Raw genomic sequence first — 18350 nt, 5'->3', positions numbered from 1 at the left:
CGGATTCTTAACCACTGAGCCACCAGGGAAGCCCCAGGGCACGTATTGCTTTAAATGCATAATGCTGCCAGACCAGATGCATTGAAAAAAAACAAAACCACCTCCTTTCTATAGCCATTGAAACAAAGTTTACTGTTCTGTTTTAACAAGTTTGTATTGTATTTTGCATTGACACACATCTGCTTATTTTAAAAAATGACATCCTTTTGGTAGTAATCGTTCAGCACACGTAGGTATTACAGCTTGATGTTTGTGTGTTCTAATTCTCAATGTTCTTTGATTACAGGTCTTATAGAGCAGTTAAGGCAACTTTAATGGCATTTTTGAAATGTATTGTAAAATAAAAAGAGGTAACGTAATTAAAAAGAAAACCGTTGGTGAGAAAGTGGATAAATAAGAACGCTCATACATTTTTTAAAATTAATTAATGTATTTTTGGCTGTGTTGGGTCTTCGTTGCTGTGCTCTGGCTTTCTCTAGTTGCGGCAAACCGGGGCTACTCTTAATTGTGGAGCATGGGCTTCTCATTGCAGTGGCTTCTCTTGTTGCGGAGCACGGGCTCTAGGCACGTGAGCTTCAGTAATTGTGGCACGGGGGCTCAGTAGTTGTGGCTCGCGGGCTGTAGAGGGCAGGGTTAGCAGTTGTGGCACACAGGCTTAGTTGCTCCGCGGCATGTGGGATCTTCCCAGACCAGGGCTCGAACCCGTGTCCCCTGCACTGGCAGGCAGATTCTTAACCACTGCACCACCAGGGAAGTCCACACCCTCATCCATTGCTGATGGGAATGTAATATGGTGCAGCCGCTGTGGAAAAGAGTTTGGGGGTTCTTCAAAACATTAAACATATAATTACCATATGATCCAGCAAAACTTCTCCTAGGTATATATGCAAAAGAACTGAAAAGGGGTACATAAACAGATTTGTGTACTAAAATGTTCATAGTAGCATCATTCACAATAGCCAAATCTGTCCATCGATAGATGAATTAATAAACAAAATGTAGTTTATAATACAATGGCGTATCATACAGCCATAAAAAGCAATGAAGTACTGACACATGCTACAACATAGATGAACCTTGAAAACATTATACTAAGTTAAATAAACCAGACACAAATACTGTATGATCCCACTTATATTAAATATCTAGAATAGGCAAATTCATAGAGACAGAAAGTAGATTAGATGTTCCCAGGCTCTAGGGGAAGGGAAATGGAGAGTATTTGCTTAACGGGTACAGAGTTTCTCTTGGGGTGACAAAAAAATTCTGGAAATTGTGGTGATGGTTGCACAATACTGTGAATGTAATTAATACCACTGTACCTTACACTTAAGAATGGTTAAAATGGCAAACTTTACTATATATATATATATTTTTTTACCAGAATAAAGAGAAAATATATATATCTTATTCCTATCTGCATACAATCATGCTGTTTCCCTCATCTTAATGAAGATTATCTTATGAACATAACATCAATCATACTCCATGGTGAAAGACAAAACTTTCTAAGATCAGGAACAAGACAGGGATGCCCACTTTTGTCACTTCTATTTAACATAGTACTGGAGATCCTAGCCAAAGAAGTTAGGCAGGAAAAAGAAACAAAAGACATCCAAACTGGAAAGGAAGAAGTAAAATTGTCTTTGTTCACAGATGACATGATCTTATATGTAGAAAATCCTGAAGATTCCACACAAAAAAACCTGTTAGAACTGATAAACAAATTCAGCAAAGTTGAAGCATACAAAACCAACAAACAAAATCCAGTGAGTTTTGTAAAAAAAATAAACAGAAACCTCAATTAAATAGAGTTGGGAGACCAGAAGGGACTGCTTCATGCCCTGAGACCTTAGCAGAGCCCAACAGGAAGAAGAAAGACTCCTTTTTTACTGGCAAGGAGCCCTCCCACCTTCCTTTTCCTCTGTATAAAAGTGTTCTCCTACCTTTGCCATACAGAAACTTGCATGTATTGATAGCTCGCCATGATTGCAGACCCCTGAATTGCAATTCTCTGCTGATCCCAAAGAAACCTGTCTTTGCAGGAGAACTATCTGGCAGTCTATTTGTTTCAGTTCAGCAGTTTCTATACACTAACAATGAACAGTCTGGAAAGGAAATTAAGAAAAACAATTCCATTTACAATAGCATCAAAAAATAAAATAAAGTACTTAGAAATTAACTGAAGAGATGAAAGACTTACAATGAAAACTACAAAAATTGCTGAAAGAATTAAAGAAGACACAAGTAAATGGAAAATCATCCCATATTCATGGATCGGAAGACAATATTATTAGGATATCAACACTCCCCAAGGCAAGCTACAGATTTAATTAAATCCCTGTCAAAATCTAATGGCATTTTTTGCAGAAATAGAAAAATCCATCCTAAGATTCATATGGAATCTCAAGGGACCCCAAAGAGCCAAAACAATCTTGAAAAAAAGAATAAAATTGGAGATCTCACACTTCGTGATTTCATAACCTATTACAAACCTACGGTAACCACAACAGTGTGGTACTGGCATAAAAACAGATATATGGGGCTTCCCTGGTGGCGCAGTGGTTGAGAGTCCGCCTGCTGATGCAGAGGACGCGGGTTCGTGCCCCGGTCCGGGAACATCCCACGTGTCGCGGAGCGGCTGGGCCCGTGAGCCATGGCCGCTGAGCCTGCGCGTCCGGAGCCTGTGCTCCGCAACGGAAGAGGCCACAGCAGTGAGAGAGGCCCGCGTACCGCAAAAAAAAAACACAAAAAAACAAAACAAAAAAAACCCCAGATGTATGGACCAATAGAATTGAATAGACAGCCCAGAAATAAAACCTCACATATATGGTCAAATGATTTTCGACAAGGATGCCAAGACCATTTAATGTCTTTTCAAAAAATGGTATTGGGAAAACTGTCTATCCACATGCAAAAGTGTTGGGAGGCAGAGATATTGAATAATATCTACCGAACTGAGAAAGAACCTTGAGACCAAAAAACAAAGCAGGCAACTCCATAAAGTGCAATTTTGAAGTTTATTGTGCGTACTGACATACAGCCATATTACATAATGCGTATTGTGAACTTACATACAGCTAGGATCCAGAGGCATTCACAGCAGCGCTCTGCGAAGGGGATACCTTGGATTTAAAGGGGCCAAAGCGAAAAACAGAATTTGACTACCAAGTAAGATGCACATCTGCATCCAAGGGAACCGGGGCTTTTTCCTCCTGGGGGGGTCTCATGACCATTAACCATCTGTGTCAAAAAAGGCATTCTTCCAGTTTTCATATCACATGAAGGCAAGAGTAAAAGTTGTTAGGAAAGTAATCTGGCTTGGGTGCACTCCTTGTGAGTAGACTAAAGCTCAGTTGTGCAGAAAGGGGAGGGGCAAGACTGTGGGCCTAAGATGGAGGTGACAAAATGGAGTCAGTGTGGTTCAGCCACATAGATTGGCAGTTTATTTAGCTGCCCCTATGACTCTTTGAGCCCATGGTCTGATAACCTGTGTAACTCTCCCATCAATGTTAATTTGCATTCTCCATTCCTATCTGTGTGGTTCTGGACACTGGAGGGAGACAGGCTGGAGGGCTATGTTTACATGCCTCCTCCCACTCCTCTTGAGGTCCCCCTGGAGGCAGATACCTAGATCTCTGCTGGGTGTGGCTGCCTCCTTGATGTAATGAAGAAGGGACCCTTACAAGGAACAGTACCTCTTGGCTGCTTGGCTGATGTCCTGGGTCACTGAGATAATGTGGTTCAGAGGACGTATACTATTAATTGCCCTGTGCAGGGGTCTGCGAAGCTGTGAAGGGTCTAAGGTGTTATCCTGTTTGCAAATCAAAGAACGAATATACACACATATACTAACATAGTCACAAGATCTCTGGTTCAGAGCCAGGCTGTTAAATGACAGCATCTTCTATCAGTTCCCCAACCCCAAACTCCCCATTACATGACACAGCGAAAGCCAGTGTACCTGTGTGTGCAGAGGGGCTGTACGCTACAGGAGAGGAACCCTGAAATTATAAAACTCAGAGCTTATGTAGAACAAGTGGCATAGCTGTCTCTCCTCACTGGGGGTTGGAGGAAAAAAAGAGAGTGAAAATAAGCAAATGGCTCTGGGTTTTATTACCTTGGAAAGGGAGAAGCTGACTCTTGGAAAATGCACCAGAGAGGAAACATTCTGTATCCTCCTAGGCATGTTTACCATTCAAACATCCTTTAACAGGTGCCAGGAATCTGTTCAGAAAGCCCGCATTGGGCAGAAACCCTTGGTTCTGCCACACAGCCCTAGACAGGCGACTTTTCCCTGCCCTTTCTGCCCCTGTAGTTCTTTTCTAAGTAAGGGCAGGTATGGTTTCTAGGGAGTTAGGATGAAGAAAGTTTAAGTATAATGGATTCGCTATCCAGCAGTGTGCCCAGTAAATGTCTGTTGAGTGAATGTCATGGACCCGTTGTTTAAGATTTTAATGAAGATGGGGCAGAGGGTTGGTTGGTTGAGATGTCCTGACGAGGCTCTCCCAGAGCCAGGACAATCTGAGCCAATTAATTCCTCTCCCCCTTCTCCACTGGGCCTTAGGCAAAGTCCCCGACTCCCTGAAGCAGTGCCAGGGCTCCTGACACCCCCATGGTCAAGGCGGAACGTGCACAGACTGGGACCACACCGGAGCTCTTCAGGTCTTCTTGGTACTCGAGGGCTCCAGGGTCCAGAAAGGGATTCCCGTCCAGTGTCAGGTTATTTACCTCGGGCAGCTCGTCTGGCCGCGGCGCCCTGCTTAACCTGTTGCAGCTGAGATCAAGCACGCTGAGCTTGGGCGGCAGTCCTTTAGGCACTTGCTCCAGCCCCGCGAACGACAAGTTGAGAGAGCTCAGTGCGCTGGGCCAGGCACACGAGGTAGCGCCCGGGGCGGTGGCGCGCAGCGAGTTGTGGCTGAGGTCTAGTCGGTGGGGTTGCACACTCGCCGCCGCCAGCGCAGCGCACACGCTGCTGAGCGTCTCCATCCCCGCGTTGCGTAGCGCTAGACCTTGGAGGGCCGGGAACTTGTGCGGACAGAGAGCCGCAATCAGCCCGCGCTCGCCGAGTCCAGGATTGTCAGACAGGTCCAGGCTGGTGAGGGCCTGGAAGGTGGGGAGCTGTGCGCAGGCAAAGGCAAGCGAGTGTGCTTGCGCGATGTTCAGTACCCTGAGACCAGGCTTGAGCCACTGCTGCAGTTCGCCGAGCCAGGCACCTCCTGTTGCCCACGACACGTTACGGAGACTGAGGGTGGAGAGCGCAGGTCCAGTGGCTTCCAGAGGCGGCGGCAGCATCGGGCCGGTTACCTCCAGGTCCTCAAACGTCAGTTCCTTGAGCCGGGAGTAACCGAGAGCACGCAGAAGGGCGACCAGAAGCAGAGCAGGAACCTGGGCAGCGCCCAACGTGAGCCGCCGCCAGCGCAGAGCCCTGATCGTGTCAGCGTACTGCTTCGAGTCGACGTTGGCGCCCTTTAGAAACTGTTCCAGGTTGTGGCCGCCGCCACGGATCTCCACCTCGACAGCAACCATACACTGCATGGCGCTAGACCAGTCAGGCTTCGGATCCGTGAAGTTGCAGACGCAGCGGAAATCATCTTCGTCCAGCTCGCAGGGCTCTGGTGTGGCCGCAGACACACGTAGCACTGGCAGCAGGAGCAGCAGCAGACAGGGCACGCACACCTGCGAAGACAGCGGAGGTCAGGGCGGATCCTGCCGGTCCCTAAGGTTCCCCGAGTAGCCCTCCTTCGGCCCCAAGAGCATACACTCACCATGGTCGATAGGTCCTCAGAACCTCTGCCTTCCCGCCTGGCTTCTTTCCTTTACAGCGGCTCTCGTCGGCTTCCAGGCTCCACAAACTTATCTGTCCTTACCCTCTGGCAGCCTCTGAAAGTTTATGTAACCCTGGGATGTCACTCCGTTCCCTCCTCTTTGAACCCTGTCACTCCCCACATTTCTTCCTCCCAACCACCCCATCCGCTGTCCTAGGAAATTTTGCAGTGAATGATTTTGCCAGGAAAGGAGCCATAACAGGAAGTATCTTGCAAGGTGTCTAGGGCACTCTGCCTCAGGCAGTGCCCTGATGACTCAGGCGCCCCCAGCCTTGTCTGGGATGGGGAAAGGAAGATCCTCACTGCCCCAGGCCAGGACTCTCACGTCCCCTGCCTATAGCCCAGTGACTCAACCCCGGTAGTTCTTTAATTTTCCCTAGTCTTGGTAATTACTGTTAACCTCCTGTCACCCAAGTCCAACTCCCTGAATATCCTAAGGTATTTAACTGGATATTTTGTGGAAGAGATTGCAAACTTCATCTATTGACTCCAAGGGCTAGAATTAGGTTCAAGAGAAGGAAGTTGGTCTGAGGAATAGCTCCCCCGCCCTCCTTTTTTTTGCTGACTTGTTCTTTAAATTTGTTTATTAAGAAATAATAGCTTTTTTTTTTTTTGGCCGCATGACATGTGGCATCTTAGTTCCCCGACCAGGGATCAAACCCGTGCCCCCTGCATTGGAAGAGCAGAGTCTTAACCACTGGACCGCCAGGGAAGTCCCCTCACAATTTTTTAAAGTGATAGCTTTCTTAAAAGTAGAGAAGTCTATGTGTTTAACAGAGACACATTGGCCAAGTCCCTCGCTCTCTTAGTTTCCACTTCCCCACCCTGAAATTTGAGAAATGAGATATTCCTAAATATAATTTTCCCACTTGTACCTAGCTATCTCCTGCCCTTTCCCCAGGACAATTCCTATGCCCTAGGAATGAAAAGCTGGACCTATGTTGAATGAGGATTAATTAGTAACTCAACTGCTTTGTCAAGAAAAGAAAGCAAGTGTCCCAGAGGGTGGGAATTGTTACCAAACCAGGTTTGTTTGCCCAACAGGCAGTAAGCCAAACACTGAGACGAGATGCTTTGGTTTGTAGCAGAGAAAGAGTTTATTCACAAGGCATCTAAGTGAGGAGCAGGGAGAACAAGTCTCAGATTCACCTCCCTGAAGGCAAGGGGCTTGGGATATTTATGGGTGAAGGGTATAGGGTGGTTGGAGATACAGGGGAAGGTGATTGGGGACAGGAAAAAGGTGAGGTAATCAGTATTCTGCTCAGGTGTATCTGAGTTACATCCTTCTTCATGGGATGCATGTTCAGAAAGTGGTGGCATTAGCATGATCTGAGGGTGAAGTTTTGGCCTTCTGTTGTCAAAAGGCCATCCATCCAACACTCGCACAGGCCCAGTTGGAGGGTCAGTGGTTCCAAGCAGTCTTAATCAGCTGGAACACAACCTGGCAAGAGCTGACTCTAAGTTCCTGAAAATCAACTTAAGGAACTGTTACTATAGCAACCCATATGTCAGAGGTGTTATCCACAGAGGGGCAGTTAAAGGAGTCTTGTGACATATTGTGTAAGCTACATGAGGGTATGTAATTTGCAGGAACAATTAAGGCAAGCTTGATAGGTGAAGGCAGGTTACACGATATTATTTATTAAGCAAGTTACAGTTCAAGGGATCTAATTGATGACTGCCCTCAATTTTAGAAGGGCTATGCTTTTAAAACAGCCCTCACAAGTCTGAACTTCTGGATTTCTGGGCAAAGAGCTACATGAAAAACATTTGAATTCTCACTTCCCTTTTTCCAGAAGTAGCTCCATCTGTCCACAATCCAAACAAGGAAGCCCCATTGGACCACACTGCTCCCTGTGTGTCCTGTTGGGCATGTTCTAATACCCTAAGCCATGCCTAAAGGCCAGACCATGTCACTGGGACATCCCTGAGGACCAAGATACGAGTATAGTTCAGTGTGAAATACACTGACTCTGCAGTCAGACAAAAAGGCTTGGAATCCCAGCTCTACGGCTAAGGTTGTAACAATAGCCCTTCATTGTTATTTTCTTCATCAGAGTCTCTGCATTCAGAAGACTCAGGCCACTGAAGCCTGGCTCCTCAGGAAATTCCATCACCTTAACAACAAGAACCTACTGTATAGCACACGAACTATATTCAGTATCTTATAATAACCTATAATGGAAAAGAATCTGAAAAAGAATATATATATCTACCAGGTTGGCCAAAAAGTGCCTTTGGTTTTTAAGTAAAAATAAAAGACACATTTTTTCATTTTCACCAAGAACTTTATTGAACAACATATTCACCCTTTTGTTCCACTACCTTCTGCCATTTTTCAGGCAACTTCATAATTCTATCTTCCCAAAACTTTTTATTTTTTGAGCAAAGAACTGTTCCAGGTGCCTTTTACATTCCTCCAGGGAACTGAAATTTTTTCCATTAAGAGAATTTTGTAAAGACCGAAATAAATGGAAATCCGAAGGTGAATGTGTGGTGAATATGGAGGATGAATCAGAACTTCCCAGCCAAACTGTAACAGTTTTTGTCTGGTCATCAAAGAAATATGCGGTCTTGCGTTATCCTCATGGAAGATTATGCGTTTTCTGTTGACTAGTTCCGGATGCTTTTTGTCGAGTGCTGCTTTCAGTTGGTCTAATTGGGAGCAGTACTTGTTGGAATTAATCGTTTGGTTTCCCAGAAGGAGCTCATAATAGAGGACTCCCTTCCAATCCCACCATATACACAACATCACCTTCTTTGGATGAAGACCGTCCTTTGGTGTGGTTGGTGGTGTTCATTTCGCTTGACCCACGATCTCTTCCATTCCACGTTATTGTACAGTATCTGTAAACCCACCTAACATGATTCAAAATGGGGTAATACCTGTCAAGGGCACCTATTAAGTCTCTTTCAGACACCCGAGACCTGGAAAATTACTGAAGACTGCAAGTCTATTCTCCGAAAAACCACATCCTATAGACACACAGCCAGCCCCGGTACTGCTGTGGACCAGAATATACATGAACCCACCTCCTTTTCCTGCACCTTGCCCTTTGAAGCCTAATAAAAGATTCAAACCCCACCCTTTGGGGCCAATGCCACCCTATGTGTCTGGCCCCTTTCCTCCCTTGGAAAGTGGAGGAATAAAAACTTTCGTTTCTTCCGTTGTTAATATTTCTGTGAATTCTTTCACAACCCATGTCGGCTCACCTAACAGTATCCACTTTTCAGCGCCCATCACAATTTGTTTTAAAAATGGAACGTTTTCATTACGTTTAAGTAGAGAATTGCATGCGGAAATATGGTCAAGAAGTTTCTTTTCCCTCCGCTTAACTTATGTGGAACCCAAACATCAAAGTGATTAACGTAACCAAGCTGGTGCAAATGATTTTCAACGCTTGAGTTGGGTATTTTGAGTATGTCGGCTATCTCCCGCGTGGTATAAAGTTGATTGTTTTTAATTAATGTCTCGATTTGATCGCTATCAACTTCAACTGGTTTACCCGACTGTGGAGCATTGTCCAGTGAGAAATCTCCAGCATGAAACTTCGCACACCACTTTTGACGTGTTCGATCAGTCACAGCACCTTCTCCATACACTGCTCAAATCTTGTTTTGCGTTTCGGTTGCGTTTTTACCTTTCCTAAAATAATAAAGCATAATATGCCAAAAATGTTGCTTTTTTCCTTCCATCTTCAATATTAAAATGGCTACACAAAAATTCACCAATTTCGATAACTCTTTTTTAAAATGCATGCTGATATGACAGCTGTCACATACAATCTAACAAAATCATTTTGAATGAAGTTAAAGACAACTAAGTGCTACTAGAGCCATCTTACGGAAAAAAACGAACGAACCTTTTGGCCAACCCAATATATATATTACACAACATTGTAAGTTAACTATACTTCAATTTTTTAAAAATGGTTAAAAAATTCCATCACCTTAGGGGAGACACTCTGCATGAGGGGTCCAAGCTAAGAGGGGCAATAATGTTTCTGCAAAGGTCCCCAACTAACATCTTGATTCAAAAAATATCTATCGTTTGTCTAAACCAAGTGCCAGCGCTAAATGCCAAGCCCTGGGATGCTGATGTGACCATCACATGGTTCCTCAAGTACTCTAGTAGGTGCGGGAGGCAAATGCAGATGCAGAACTACAGTCCATAGTGAAGAGGACTCTTACAGAGGAGACAAGGACTTGGAGGAGCTCTAAAGAAAGGAACAGCTAGCCTTGTAGTAGAGAGAACATGGGGCTGTTTCTTACAGGATTAACAGAATCGCCAGGCAGATAAGTGCAAAAAACAAAAACAAACAAACAAACAAAAACCCCAAATAAAAAACAGCTTGGGCAGCTGTAACTATTTGAGCAGACACTCTGGGCAGAGCACAGATTTTTCCTGGGAACTTGCCTTATCTTCCCAACCAGGAGAAAGATGTAGGTGTTAGAAGCCAGCATGCCCCATGAGGAAGGGGACAAGACCCAGATCCTATCCCCAGCCAGAGCACGGTGCATTAATAAATGGTGCTCAGGGAATTCCTTGGTGGTCCAGTGGTTAGGGCTCTGCGCTTCCACTGCAAGGGGCACGGGTTCGATCCCTGGTGGGGGAACTAAGATTCCTCAAGCTGCACGGCCAAAATAAAAAAATAATAATAATAAAGTTAAATGAATAAATGGTGCTCAATAAGTGGCTGTCCAGAGGCTGGATGGATGCTGGACCTGAAGAGAAGATATGGAGAACAGGATGATGGTCTGCAGATATTTAACTAGATGTTTTGTGGAAGAAATCAAAGACTTCATCAATTGACTCCAAGAGGTGGAATTAAATTAAAGGGAAGGAAATGGGTTTGAAGAACAGTTCCCATTCCTGGATTTGTTCTTACTTGCACATTTGTCTAAGTAGTAGCTTTCTTTTTTTCTTTTTTTTTTTTTTTTTTTTTTGCGGTACGCGGGCCTCTCACTGTTGTGGCCTCTCCCGTTGCGGAGCACAGGCTCCGGAAGCGCAGGCTCAGCGGCCATGGTCACGGGCCCAGCCGCTCCGCGGCATGTGGGATCTTCCCGGACTGGGGCACAAACCCATGTCCCCTGCATTAGCAGGCGGACTGTCAATCACTGCGCCACCAGGGAAGCCCTAAGTAGTAGCTTTCTAAAGATTAGAGGCCTCAGTGAGAATTCTTTTTAACTTTTTTTTTTTTCCTGGCCTCACAGCTTGAAGGATCTTTATTCCCCCCCGAGGGATTGAACGCGGGCCCTTGGCACTGAAAGCGTGGAGTCCTAACCCCTGGACCACCAGGGAATTCCCTCAATAAAAGTCCTTAAGTGCTAAGAGGACTCTACTCTCTTGGAGCTGTGAAGGCGGTTTGGGAGGAGACAACGTTAAACACTTACACTGTAACTTAATGTCAGCTGTGAAAAGAGTTATGAAGGAGAAGCGTACGGTGCTATATGTTCTCATAACGGGGGCAGTGGTCCAGTAGTTCTGAGTAGGGGACACTGGAGATCTCGAGGACAGTGTTAATTAAGGGAAGAGTGCTGGTTGTAGTGAGGGTGGGGTGGCAGAGACAGGGCTCTAGGCAGTGGAACAGCCTGTGCAAAAGCCCAGAAGAGAAAAAGTGCAGGGCTTATTTAGGGAACAAAGATCCTAGGAGGGATGAGTAAGGTAAGGCTGGAGAGGTATACAGGGATTAGACCATGTAGGGCTTAGTTGGCCACAATTCAGATTTTGAGGGTATGGAACACAGTTTTTGTTTGTTTGGCTTGCGGGATCTAGTTCTCCGACCACGTATTGAACCTGGAGCCATGGCAGTGAAAGTACCGAGTCCTAAGCACTAGACGCCAGGGAATTCCCTGGCGTTGTTGGTTGGTTTTGTGTTTTTTTTTTTGCGGTTCGCGGGCCTCTCACTGTTGTGGCCTCTCCCGTTGCGGAGCACAGGCTCCGGACGCGCAGGCCGAGCGGCCATGGCTCACGGGCCCAGCCGCTGCGCGGCATGTGGGATCTTCCTGGACCGGGGCACGAACCCGTGTTCCCTGCATCGGCAGGCGGACTCTCAACCACTGCGCCACCAGGGAAGCCCCTGGAGCACAGTTTTTAATTCACCAGTTTCCCCAGTACCTACTAGATTAGTGGCGCTCAAAATTTGATGAAAGAACTACTTTATCCTGAAAATAATGCCATTCACTTTTTTAAAGTATTTTTTAAATTTTTATTTATTTAATAAATTTATTTATTTTTGGCTGCGTTGGGTCTTCGTTGCTGTGCACGGGCTTTTTCTAGTTGCAGCGAGCAGGGGCTACTCTTTGTTGCGGTGCGCGGGCTTCTGATTGCAGTGGCTTCTCTTGTTGTGGAGTACGAGCGCTAGGTGCGCAGGCTTCAGCAGCTGTGGCACGTGGGCTCAGTAGTTGTGCCTCTCTGCCTCAAGAGCGCAGGCTCAGTTGTTGTGGCGCACGGGCTTTGTTGCTCCCTGGCATGTGGGATCTTCCTGGCCCAGTGCTCGAACCCGTGTCCCCTGCATTGGCAGCCAAATTCTTAACCACTGCGCCACCAGGGACGCCCTTGCGGTTCACTTTTACCCAGAACAGTGACACATAATTGAATTTGTTTCCTTTTTCTCACCTGATAAATGAGGATAATTGTCATGGCGAACATTCAATAAGGTAATGCACTTCCAGGGGTTAGCCAGCTTTCATCACTGAGAGCCGTGTTATTAGTGAAATGGCGTTCGACATCTTCCTAGAACTCGGCGTAGTTCTGAATGTTCGTTTAGAATCTGTTAGGGGTGGGTAGGTTGTGTCTGCTGAGTGGAAGGTGACGCTAGGGGCCTGGGGCTGTCCGGGTCGAGGTTGGGTTACTTCCTTTACTAGATCGGAAGCCGAGAAGCCGGAGGCCAAGGGAAGGGGCAGCTATCTGGAATTCGTTCGTCTAGAGATCCCACTCCTCCTCTAACCTTCGCTCCGCCCCGCCCCGTCCCGCCCCTCCGTCACTTCACGTCATGCCCCGCCCACTGGACCTCCCCTTCCGCTCTACGCTGCGGCTGCGCAGTCCGTACCATCTTCTAGACTCCTGGGCCCTGTTGCGTTCTCTCTGGTGCAGGTTTACTCCAGTTCCAGCATGTGGAGCCGACAGCGGGGCCGCTTCAAGCCGTTATGCTGCGGGGTGGAGGAGCTACGGTGCCGCCGGCGGGAGCGGGAGGCAGGTGCGGGCGGGCGAGGGAACACGGGAGGATGAGGGTATGGCGGTCGGAGTAGGGGTGAGGAGGCTTCCAGGGTTGGAGATGGGTTCTGGGTCCTGGGTGCCCCTCCCATGATCAAGCGGCTCCTTTGCTCCCAGCACTGCGGAAGGCACGGAGAGAGCAGCAGCTGGTCAGCAAGAGGCTGCTGAGAGACGAAGCCTTGGAGGAAGCCGAGGAGGGATGTGTGGCCATGATCTTCGGGGAAGCCGAGGTGAGGGGGCAGGGTGCTTGGTGAGATCCACACCAGGTAGCGGCAAATACCTTCTCTTGTACTCGAGGTCCGCCCCCAAACCTGAACTTGGTCCCTTCAATACCTCCTTCCGTCTAGTGGGCCAAGCCGGAAACCAGGGAATCATCCTCGACAACTCTATCCCTCATCCCCACATCAATACATCATCAAGTCCTAGCTCCCCCCCCCACTTTTTTTTTAACCTCCTAAAGAGCTGTGGAGTCTTTTAAATGGCGTTGCCATCACGATCGCCACCACCCTCTTCTCTGAATACTTAACAGCAGCCTCCTAACAGGTCATCTGCAGAAATTTTGCCTCCTCAAGTTAATTCTCTATACATCAGTCAGATGCGTCTTTTAAAAACACAGAGACCAAAATCCTTCCTGTGATCTACACAGTCCAGCATGGTCTAACCTCTGCTACTTCCAACCTTATCAGTTCACTCATTTCAGACAAATTGTCCTCTTTTCAGTTCTTGGAACAATATACCAGGCTCTTTCCTGTCTCAAGGCCTTTGCATTTGCTGCATCTAAAGTGGGTCTGCAGAGTATTAATCATACTAATTGTTTGCTTGTTACCGTTTCTCCAATTAGACTAAAAGGAAACTGGACCTTATCTTATTTGTCATCATTGAAAACTCAGATACCTATACAGTATCTGGCATATAGTAGATGCTCAGTATTTATGGAATAAGTGAACGAAAGAATTTCTTTCAGCTCATTTATTCATTCAGCAAGCATTGGGTATCCCCTGTTTATATTATGTTTACATATATAGTTTACAAAGTACTTATACCTAGGTTATACCATTTATTCATTGTGTGCTTACTTTATACCAAGGCACCTATGCTGGGTACTGAGGTACAGAAAGATGAAGAGAGAGTCCCTTTCTTTGACGTGTTCACAACCCATTGAAGGAGACAGATGTGCTCCTACCTGTCATGAAGGAAACATGAGGCACAATAGAAACCCCTGAGTCTTCCAAAGGGAGCCAGAAAGAGCTAACTTCCCAGAGGCAGTGAGAGCAGAAATCTAAAGGAAGTGGAGGACCTGGGGAGGGTATTCCAGGCAGAAAGAATAGATTATGCGAAAGCTTGGAAGCATTAAAAAACACGTCATGTGATGCGCAGTGTTGTTGCAGTGTCGGTTGCATGGGGAGAGTCGCTAGAGGGATAGGTTGTGTCAGGCTGAGAGGTTTAAATGTTATCCTTGAAATAACACAGTAAAAAGGCAGAGTAGATGTTATGCTCTTTTCTCAGGTGAGAAACTGGGGTTTAGTCCCCTGTAGCTTACGTAAGTGGCAGGGCTTGTATTAAACCCAGTTCTGATTCCCTCTTCTGTCCACTCTACTGCAAGGTTGACACTTATTGGCCATATTACTGTGAATGATGAGTTCTAGGAATAGTGCCATATTGAAGGGCTCACAGCTGAGGTGGGCAGAGCAGAACTCATGCCTTGCTTTCTGGCAACTATATGTTGCCATCTCTCTTCTCCCTGCCCTGGGCTCCAGATCCAGCAGTTCCTGCAGTTAGCCCAGCGGGGGACAGAGGAAAAGGAGAGAGAGGGGGCTCTGGTCAGCCTCCGGCGAGGCTTGCAGCGCCCTGAGACGCAACAGACCTTCATCAGGTCAGTGCGGGTGGTGTGAGTGTGTGGCTGGGTCTCTGAGGGGTGGACAGGAGTGTGGGGGGGGTGGGCCACTGGCTGAGCAGGGCTCTGGTGCTCACTCATGTAGGCTGGAGGGCAGCATTCGGACCCTAGTCGGGCTCCTGACCAGCAACCAGGCCCTGCTGCAGCTTGAGGCGGCTCGGTGCCTTCATGAGCTCTCTCACTCTGAGCAGTCTGCAGTAGTTGAGGCCTGCCTGCCAGCCACTTCCTACCTTCTCACCTACCTCTCCGGTCACAGCTCAGACTTTATAGTAAGCCCTGCCCCTTCCTACCTTGTTCTTGGTTTGGATTTAAAAATTGTGCTTTTGGGTCCAGTTTGAGCTGGCAGGTAGGCAAAAGAGGAAAACCTGTTTCTCCTGATGCCCCCAGCCATACACACACCCATCATCTCCCATTCCCCTGTGCCCCGATCCTCAAGGACAGGTATGCTCCAGCTTCCCCACTCCCACCCCTACCCCACCCTGGCCTGAGACAGGCCAAGCCCAGTGCTTTTGTTGTCCTGCTCTCAGGAGCTCTGTCTGTATACACTGGGTAACCTGATTGTGGAGAGTGAGGCTGTGAGAAGGCAGCTCCTGCCACAGGGCATTGTTCCGGCCTTGGCTGCCTGCATCCAGGTAAGTATCCACCTCCTTGCTTCCTCTCTGGGCACCCCTCCCCTCACGTCTCTCCACATGCCCCACCTGCTTTGGGTAGGCAGCTCCAGCCTCTGCCCTGTGCTAAGGGGTTGAAAGTCTCAGGAAATCTTATGGCCTAGGTTCCAGAGTCAGATCCCTACTCTGTCTGCTTCTAGTCTCCCCATCTGACTGTGCTGGAAGCTCTTGGATATGCCTTGTCCCAGCTTCTGCAGGCTAAGGAAGCTCCAGAGAAGATCATCCCGTAAGTAAAATTGAGTCTCCAGATGTGTAGGCAGGTGTGACCTACTTGGTAGTGTAGCCCCTGATGCCTGATCGAATCTTGTTTCCAAAGCTGTTGCACATTTCAACCCCATGTGCCTGACTGGGAAGAGCTTTGGGTTTGGATGCTTTCCCACCTGCTCTCAGGGTTTGGGAAGAGTGACTGGCATCTTGCCTTCTGTGGTTCCTACTCACAGCTCTGCTTCTACTGACAGCTCTGTCCTGGGCTCCACTCTCCCACAACATATGCTGCAACTGTTGCAACCTGGCCCAAAGCTGAACCTCGGAGTAGCTGTGGAGTTTGCCTGGTGCCTTCACTACATCATCTGCAGGTAATAGGCGAATTGGGGAAGTGCCACAAACCTCCCCTGGGGCTTCCTTCCATGACACTCAGGTTTTTGAACTTTGGTTTCTGGAATTGTTGTGGTGAGTTTTCCTTGTTTTATGGTCCTCTCTTCTTGGAGCTCAGGAAACCCACAGACCTAGGCCATTTGCCACCTTAAAGGTAGGATTGACCGAGTAGTGACTACTTGCTTCCTATTGCCCAGCCAGGTCAACAATGCCCTGCTCATCACCCAGGGTGCTCTGTCCACCCTGGGGCTGCTGCTGTTGGACTTGGCTGGGGCTGTCCAGAGAACTGAGGATGCAGGACTGGAGCTGGTAGGTGAAGAGGACAGGTCAACCTCTGGGTGACCTTTCTTTTTACTCAGTTCCTGCTCCAGTGTGCAGATTGCCCCTTCCTCCTTAAACCTGAACCCTAACTCGTCTTTGCAGCTGGCATGCCCTGTGCTTCGGTGTCTAAGCAACTTGCTAACAGAGGCAGCAGCAGAGTCTGTGGGAGGGCAACTGCAGCTCCGAGATGAGCGTGTTGTGGCAGCCTTATTTATCCTCCTGCAGTTCCTCCTCCAGAAACAGCCCAGCCTGCTTCCTGAGGGCCTCTGGCTCCTTAACAACCTCACTGGTAAGCACCATAATCTGCCTAGGCCTGGGCCTTTAGATACTGGGAATAATTCCTCATGGCCTGGGCTGACAAGGGTAGGATTGGGAGTGGGTTGGTTTCATGCCCCAGTTGGAGGAACTTCACCCTGACATTTTCCCTTCCAGCAAACAGTCCTAGTTTCTGCACCTCCTTGCTCTCCCTGGATCTGATTGAGCCCCTCTTGCACCTGTTGTCTGTATCTAATGTGGTGAGCGTGTTGGTAGGTATTGGGGTCACTTGAGTCCAAGGTCTGGTGACCAAAGTGTAAACAGTGGGAGCAGCCCTGAGCCCTCAGAAGTACCCTTAGCTGAGAGCCAGCAGGTGGTGTGGTATGGATGGCTTCAGGGCCAGACCATCAGTCATAGACCAGGCAGTCTAGGTGTGAGTCCCTAAACTGTAATTTACTAGTAACTAACCTTGGGCAAATCAACTAACCACCTTAGGCTTCAGTTTCCTCATTTATAATTGGGAATAGTAATCCTACCTGAGGGTGGCTGAGGGGATTACAGAATATGCATATAAAACTGCTTGGCACAGTGCCTGGGCATGTGGTCAGCATTCCACAGAAGCTATCGTTAAAATCTTTGGTTTTCATCGTTTGTGGGGACTGTGTACATATATCTGTCTGCAGGTGCTCACGGTTCTGTGCAACGTTGCAGAGAAAGGTCCTGCTTACTGTCAGCGTCTATGGCCAGGGCCCCTGCTCTCCTCCTTGCTGGACACGTTGGCCTTCTCTGACACTGAAGTAGTAGGCCAGAGTTTGGAGCTGCTGCAACTGCTGTTCCTCTATCAGCCAGGGGTGGGTTTCTGGCCTTAGTCCCCAATCCTTCTGTTCTGAAGCCTCTGGTCTCACCATGGCCCCTTTCCTTCCAGTAACTTTAGTCATTGCTCTGGGCCTGGCTAGCCTATGTGGGCTCCAGGTCCGAACTTCCATACTCTTGTTGGGAATGCATTCTTCCAAGAAGAGGTGGGCTAACCCATAAGGCTGTGGTAATTGCGTGTTAGCACTGAGGGACCCAGTGTTGAATCCTTTTCTTCCCTGCTCTCAGGCTGCCCAGGCCTTCTTGCAGCAGTCAGGGCTGCAGGCCCTACAAAGGCATGAGGAGGTAGCACAGCTCCAGGATCGTGTGCATGCTCTCCAGCAGACAGCTCTTCATGGGTGACTTGACTTCTCAAAATCATGTACTCCACTCCCCATCTCCCCCACTCCCCAGCTTCCTGGCCCACAGAGCCCCTTTGGGAGGTTTAGAACCATAATGACATCATGCCCTCTGCTCCCACACCTAAGCCTAAGTCAAGATCTCTGGATCCCAGCTCCTCCTGTTTTACCCAGCAATGTCCAGGCGGGAGGACCAGAGGGAACCCAGTGTGGCCTACTTAATCTGGGTCCATAGAATCTCCTTTTTTCTTGTTCTTTCTTTCTTTTTTTTTTTCTTCAGCAGCTGGTGGCTTTTCATGGGATGGAATAAAATAAGTTTTATTTTTATATTCAGCTGCTTTGCCTCATTTGATTGCACAATAA

At 47.6% G+C, this 18350-nt stretch overlaps 2 protein-coding genes across 8 annotated transcripts; one reads left to right on the top strand and one right to left on the bottom strand.

Moving 5' to 3' along the window:
* Nucleotides 1-3001: 3001 nt before the first annotated feature.
* Nucleotides 3002-6375, bottom strand: CD14 (CD14 molecule). The gene is made up of 2 exons (XM_027095601.1): nt 5769-6375; nt 3002-5679 (listed from the first exon to the last, which is right to left on the bottom strand). The coding sequence occupies exons 1-2, from the start codon at nt 5769-5771 to the stop codon at nt 4564-4566; spliced, it is 1119 nt and encodes a 372-aa protein (XP_026951402.1). The 5' UTR covers nt 5772-6375; the 3' UTR covers nt 3002-4563.
* Nucleotides 6376-12875: 6500 nt separating this feature from the next.
* TMCO6 (transmembrane and coiled-coil domains 6) lies at nt 12876-18320 on the top strand. 7 transcript variants are annotated; one of them, XR_003430447.1, is made up of 12 exons: nt 12877-13027; nt 13162-13274; nt 14802-14917; nt 15024-15207; nt 15466-15570; nt 15747-15832; nt 16065-16181; nt 16398-16509; nt 16624-16810; nt 16954-17048; nt 17488-17627; nt 17878-17995. XR_003430447.1 is itself a non-coding variant. In XM_027095350.1 (12 exons), the coding sequence occupies exons 1-12, from the start codon at nt 12943-12945 to the stop codon at nt 17989-17991; spliced, it is 1482 nt and encodes a 493-aa protein (XP_026951151.1). In that variant the 5' UTR covers nt 12878-12942; the 3' UTR covers nt 17992-18320. The 7 variants fall into 7 exon arrangements, 6 of the variants coding, with proteins under 6 accessions (XP_026951189.1, XP_026951151.1, XP_026951179.1 ...); XM_027095350.1 differs by having other exon boundaries at nt 12878-13027; nt 17460-17627; nt 17878-18320; XM_027095378.1 differs by having other exon boundaries at nt 12878-13027; nt 16747-16810; nt 17460-17627; nt 17878-18314.
* The last annotated feature ends 30 nt before the right edge of the window (nt 18321-18350 follow it).

Source organism: Aethalodelphis obliquidens, unplaced genomic scaffold, assembly GCF_003676395.1.
Source record: "Aethalodelphis obliquidens isolate GAN/ISIS:26980383/991018 unplaced genomic scaffold, ASM367639v1 scaffold4, whole genome shotgun sequence".
Classification (NCBI taxonomy): domain Eukaryota; kingdom Metazoa; phylum Chordata; class Mammalia; order Artiodactyla; family Delphinidae; genus Aethalodelphis; species Aethalodelphis obliquidens.
The sequence above is the reverse complement of the archived record's forward strand: the minus strand, read 5'-3'. Positions and strand labels throughout refer to the sequence as shown.

Bases quoted from the DNA above. Each gene is read 5' to 3' on its own strand.
- TMCO6 (XM_027095350.1), top strand. From the start codon at position 12,943: ATGTGGAGCCGACAGCGGGGCCGCTTCAAGCCGTTATGCTGCGGGGTG. The intron at 13,028-13,161 runs GTGCGGGCGGGC...CTTTGCTCCCAG, and splicing joins CCGGCGGGAGCGGGAGGCAG to CACTGCGGAAGGCACGGAGA. The intron at 16,811-16,953 runs GTAAGCACCATA...TTTCCCTTCCAG, and splicing joins GCTCCTTAACAACCTCACTG to CAAACAGTCCTAGTTTCTGC.